We start from the raw sequence: 6,000 nt of genomic DNA, 5'->3' as shown, positions 1-6,000 counted from the left end.
GCGCGTCGGGTCCGCGGCGAGTCGAGTGTGTGCGTGCATGTAGGCGTGCGTGTGGTGCATGGGTGTGTCCATGCAGGAGTACACCGCACGGGTGTGTGTGTAGACTAGGTCATTAGGCGATCCAGGCGCAGCGGGAGCACCAGGTCATGCGGGCTAGACGCGGGGCGCGCACGCGGAGCGCGTCGCGGGGCGCGCAGAGCGGGCCGATCAGAGCGCGGGTATGGGCAGAAGCGAATGGGTCGGAGCCCAGCATTGCCCGGGTATAAAGGCAGTTGCGGTGATTGTTGCAATGGTGTGTGTTGCGGGCTGAGTTCGTGCTCAGGAAGTGGCGTTCGTGCGCCGGAAAATCCACCGTGTCCCCGTGCCTTTCTTCTTCCTCTAAACTTCTTCTTCCTCGGTGAGAGCTACGGCGACAGAGAGAGCTAGGAGGAGTGAGGCGAGGAGTTGGCGGTTCCAACAATTGGCATCAGAGCCACGGTCTGGTCAGGGCGCGCCGGCGATGCCCATCATCCCGTACGCCGGTGGAACAGACGAATCACTGCCGCAGGCGGTGCCGCAGCTCACCGGCGAGAATTACACGGCGTGGGCGATCAAGATGGAGGTAAACCTCGACGCGGCCGGGCTGTGGGAGGCGGTGGTCGTGCCGGAGGACGCGGCAGCGGCCGTGATCGCCAAGAAGGACAAGCTGGTGAGGGCATACCTGCTCGGCACACTCGCGGAGAACCTGCTGCTGCAGGTGGCGACAAAGAAGACCGCCACGGAGGTGTGGGCTGCTCTGAAGGCACGGTTCATCGGCGCGGACCGTGTGCGGGCGGCGCGGCTGGGCACCTTGCGCGGGGAGTTCGAGCTCCTGCACATGGCGGACGCCGAGACACTAGACGACTTCGCCGGCAGGCTCGGAGGGATGGCGGCGCGCTACGCGGCATTGGGCTCGACCCGGGAGGACGCCGCCCTTATTAAGAAGTTGCTCGACTCGGTGCCGAACCGCCTATACCCGGCGGTGGCCGGGATTGAGCAGTTCTGTGACGTCGACGCCATGGCGTTTGAGGATGCGCTGGGGCGGCTGAAAGCCTTCGACGAGAGGCTGCGACGGCGCAGGCAGGATGGAGGCAACCACGGCGGCGAGCAGCTGATGTTTACCGCGGCGCAGTGGCAGGCGCGCAAGCAGCGTCGGGGCGGCAGGCGCGGAGAGGACGATGACGACGGGGCGCGTAGCGAGGCGTCGGGCTTCGGCGGGAACCGGCGCGGCCGCTCCTACAAGTGCAGTGACCGTGAGCACTTCAAGCGCGAGTGCCCGCAGTGGAAGAAGGCGCCGGCACCGAAGCGTGCACTGTCGGTCGACGGTGACGTCGAGGATGGCGGGCTGCTCTGAGCCGCGACTTAGGGCGCGAGTGTTGGGTGCAATAAGCCGCGGCGACGAGTTCAACACACCAGGCGCGTGTATGGGTGCGTGTCAGGTGTGCAGAGCGCGTCGGGTCCGCGGCGAGTCGAGTGTGTGCGTGTGTGTAGGCGTGTGTGTGGTGCATGGGCGTGTCCATGCAGGAGTACACCGCACGGGTGTGTATATAGACTAGGTCATTAGGCGATCCGGGCGCAGCGGGAGCGCCAGGTCGTGCGGGCTAGACGTGGGGCGCGTGCGCGGAGCGCGTTGCGGGGCACGCAGAGCGGGCCGATCAGAGCGCGGGTGTGGGCAGGAGCGAGTGGGTCGGAGCCCAGCGTTGCACGGGTATAAAGGCAGCTGCGGTGATCGTTGTAATGGTGTGGTGTTGCGGGCTGAGTTTGTGCTCAAGAAGTGGCGTTCGTGTGCCGGAAAATCCACCGTGTCCCCTTGCCTTTCTTCGGCGACAGAGAGAGCTAGGAGGAGTGAGGCGAGGAGTTGGCGGTTCCAACACGCCCCTTCTAGCGTCAGTCCCCGTCACACCCGAAGCTGTCGCCGCCGTTTGCTTCGTCGCCGCGGCCACCAAAGCCTAGCTCGCACCCGTTGCCTGTCGCCGTGCTCCTGGACGCTAGGGTGGCGCGTGCAAGCCCCAGTTCAACTCGGACGAGTCTCTGGGCTCGATCCCGAGGCCTCCATGATGCGGTCGCCCACGTCGCACCCCGCTGCACTGCAACGCCGATGATTGCCGGTCGACCCCTCCGCCCTGACCACGTTCTGCAGCTCCGACGTCTGTGCAGACCCACGCCCGCCTGCTGGCCTTCGCGAGGCCTCACCACTGCCGCCCGGCTAGTCTCGCCCAGCGCTGCTACTGCTCCAACGCCGCCCCGCACGGCGCTCGCCGACCCGCCACACGCGCGTCACCACGCCCGCGGGCACCAGCCCCTGCCTTTGCTCGCGCCCGCAGTCGCCGTGACCGCGCCGCACCGCCCGCCCGCTATGGCCTGCTGTTGCTGCTCGCCACCCTGCTGCTCTGCTGCCTGCAGCCGCGCTGCTCGCCACCACTGCCGCACGCGTGCGCCCGCAACCGCTGCCTGCTGCTATGCTACACTTCTACAGAAACATTCAGTTACTGTAGCTACTAGTTAGCTTTTCTAGTTCTACACTGACTAGCCCTCTAAACAGCCCCTAAACAACGTCTAAACGGTTGTTAACATGAGTAAAAATAATATGAGTAGAAAGTATACATGACAAACTTCATTTTATCCCATTGGAACAAGTCCATTTGATGCATGAATTAAATAATATGAAAATCACAAATTGCTATCTTGTGTTAAGAGAGAACATAATTAACCCCGTAGCATACTGTGTTGCGTCCTGTGTGTGGTGTGTGTGGCCGGCTATGCCATAGCCGTGTGTGGCTAGCCCTTGTTAGATTAGGATTAAAATTAGTACTAAGTTAGTCTAATAGATGATGACATGTGGACCACTGTTAGTTTTAAAAAAAGCTAATTAAAAAATGTGCAAGTCAATGACACCTGGGACCACTTGTACTGTTCATCTATTGACTAGTCAATTTTTGATTGGGTCAACTCTGCTCACTGACCCCACTTGTCATGCACTCTGGCTGGCACTGCCCTGGGTGGCAAAAGGATTTACTGTTATTTTCGAATTAAATAAATTCTAGAAAATTAGAAAAATTAATAAACTTTGATAATTCATAAAAAAAACACAGCTCGGATGAAAAAAATTCTACATGAAAGTTGCTCAAAACGACGAGACGAATCCGGATACACCCTCATTTCGTCTGTCACACGTCCCTAGCATAGCGAACCTGCAACCGTCCTCCTCTGTTTCATCTGTCCGAAAATGCCAAACTTCGGGAAAACTTTCTCGGATGTTACCCCCTTTGCCGGTATCGTGTAGCACCGCGTTAGAACACGTCTAGCTCTGCTTGTTGTCTTGTTATGCATATATTTGCGTGTATTTACTGTTTCTTCCCCCTCTTCTCTCTGATAGACCCCGAGACCGTTGTTGATGCCCCAGTGATCGGCTACGTCACCGACAACACTTCTTCCCTTTCAGCGGAGCTTTCAGGCCAGCCCTCCCTTTGATCATCCCGATATCGCCCATTCCGTTCTCTCATGCTTGCATTAGATTTTGCTACTGTTATTGATTGCTCCTATTCTGATGCATAGCCTTCTTTTGTACCTACATTTGTTACCTTACATGCTTATCCTAAATTGCTTAGTATAGGTTGGTTAGTGATCCATCAGTGACCCCCACCTTGTCCTTGTTGCCCCTGCTTCATCATCGACGACTCGATCAACGTGATCAACGACCAGAGCCCGACACCTCACATCACATCACGCCCCTTTTTGTTGCTCGACTCTACAGAGTTACCATCGAGTGCCGAGGGTGGAACCTCATACATCACTCCCGATGAGATCTCTGTAGTGTAGCTATTCGGTCGTGGTCATCGAGGGTGGTTCCTCCTTCACCATTCCCGATACGGCCCTGTTGTGCAACACCTCAAGTGTGAACCTCGAGGGTGGTTCCTCTTACGTTCACCTTGATGATTACATCGAGTGGAATGCTCCGAGGGTGATTCCTTGGGTTTTCCCCTTGATGTTTGGACACACAGTTACAATGAATTTACTTGAGACCTTGGTGAACGTCGTGCGGGCCTGGAGAGCACCCGCAAGATAATGCACGGTCGGGCATTCTGGGCCCTTGTCGTAAGTCCACGAGACGAGGCGACGGGGTCACTTCGATCGTGAGTCTCTGCTCATCTCCGCAAGTTAATAATACACTATGGTTTGGGTATTTGTTCTGAGTTGGCCTCTGGCCTTTACGCACCAACCACCACGCGAGAATAGTTATGGGCCTCGGCCTCGTGGTATCAGCCGAAGCTTTGTCAGACGTCCAGTTCAGCAGTGCGGCACGGCTAGGCCGGCACCATTCTGTAGTGGTGGAGCTTGGACCCACCCTGTACGCAATGATCCGAAGTGCAACGGGCGATGGGCCCAGACCCCAGAGTGCTTAGGATGTAGACCGGCAGGGACCTCTCTGCTGAGCCTAGGTAGGGCTGCGACGTGTTGATCTTCTGAGTCCGGGCATTGACCCAGAAAAGTGTGTCCAGCCAGAGTAATCAAGCGTGTTGGAAAACATGGTGCACCCCTGCAGGGAAGGTTATCTATTAATAGCCGTGTCCACGGTAACGGGCGTTCAGACTTGTATCCTTATCTTATATAACTAGAAATGGATACTTGAGATATGTGTTGGATATGTGGCTCCGGGATTGCTTTCTCGCAGGGAGTCGAGGAAGGATCTCTGGGCATTAATGCTACAACATGCTTGTTAGTTATGAACTACTATTCTTTACTCTTCTACATGCTGCAGGATGCTCGGAGCTGCTTGAAGATGCTAGTCTTCGATAGGCTAGGCCTTCCCCCTCTATTCTGGCATGCTGCAGTCCAGTCCACAGATAAAACCCTTCCATTTGATACCAATGCATACTTAGTATAGATCTGATGCTTGCGAGTACTTTGGATGAGTACTCACGGTTGCTTTGCTCCCCTTTTCCCCCTTCTTCCTTCTTTCTAGTTGTTGCAACCAGATGGTGGGTCCCAGGAGCTAGATGATGCCACCCCCGTAGACTACTACTACTACCCAGAGGGTGCCTACTACTACGTGGAGCCCGACGACGACCAGGAGTAGTTAGGAGGTCCCAAGCAGGAGGCCTTGCCTCTTCGATCGTTGATGTTTGTGCTAGCCTTCTTAAGGCAAAACTTGTTTAACTTATGTATGTACTCAGATATTGTTGTTTCCGCTGACTCGCTTGTGTATCGAGCTTTTGTATTCGAGCCCTCGAGGCCCCTGGCTTGTAATATGAAGCTTGCAGGTCTTTCTTTTGTGTTTAGAGTTGTGTTGTGATATCTTCCCGTGAGTCCCTGATCTTGATCGTACACGTTTGCGTGTATGATTAGTGTATGATTGAATCGGGGGTGTCACAATGGGCAAGGTGACTAAAACTCCATTCTTAGGAACAATGGTACGAGCTAGTGACTTATTGGAAATAATACATACCGATGTATGCGGTCCAATGAGTGTTGATGCTCGTGGCGGGTATCGTTATTTTCTGACCTTCACAGATGATTTGAGCAGATATGAGTATATCTACTTAAGGAAACACAAGTTTGAAACATTTGAAAAGTTCAAAGAATTTCAGAGTGAAGTGGAGAATCATCGTAACAAGAAAATAGTGTTTCTACGATCTGACCGTAGAGGACAATATTTGAGTTACGAGTTTGGCCTTCATTTAAAACAATGTGGAATAGTTTCACAGCTCACGCCACCTGGAACACCTCAGCGTTATGGTGTGTCTGAACATCGTAACCGCACTTTATTGGATATGGTGCGATCTATGATGTCTCTTACCGGTTTACCACTATCGTTTTGGGGTTATGCATTAGAGACAGCTGCATTCATGTTAAATAGGGCACCATCAAAATCCGTTGAGACGACGCCTTATGAACTGTGGTTTGGCAAGAAACCAAAGTTGTCGTTTCTTAAAGTTTGGGGCTGGAATGCTTATGTGAAAAAGTTTCAACCTGATAAGCTCG

General features: G+C 54.5%; 1 protein-coding gene across 1 annotated transcript; it reads left to right on the top strand.

Annotated features, from left to right (window-relative positions):
* The first annotated feature begins 856 nt into the window (after positions 1-856).
* Positions 857-1,372, top strand: LOC119295989. The gene has a single exon (XM_037574411.1). The coding sequence runs from the start codon at positions 857-859 to the stop codon at positions 1,370-1,372; it is 516 nt and encodes a 171-aa protein (XP_037430308.1).
* Positions 1,373-6,000: the final 4,628 nt, after the last annotated feature.

This window comes from Triticum dicoccoides, chromosome 4B, assembly GCF_002162155.2.
Source record: "Triticum dicoccoides isolate Atlit2015 ecotype Zavitan chromosome 4B, WEW_v2.0, whole genome shotgun sequence".
Lineage (NCBI taxonomy): Eukaryota > Viridiplantae > Streptophyta > Magnoliopsida > Poales > Poaceae > Triticum > Triticum dicoccoides.
This window is presented reverse-complemented; position numbering and strand designations above follow the sequence as displayed.

What these genes read in the sequence shown, in the direction of transcription:
- LOC119295989 (XM_037574411.1), top strand. Translation starts at nt 857, where the DNA reads ATGGCGGACGCCGAGACACTAGACGACTTCGCCGGCAGGCTCGGAGGG.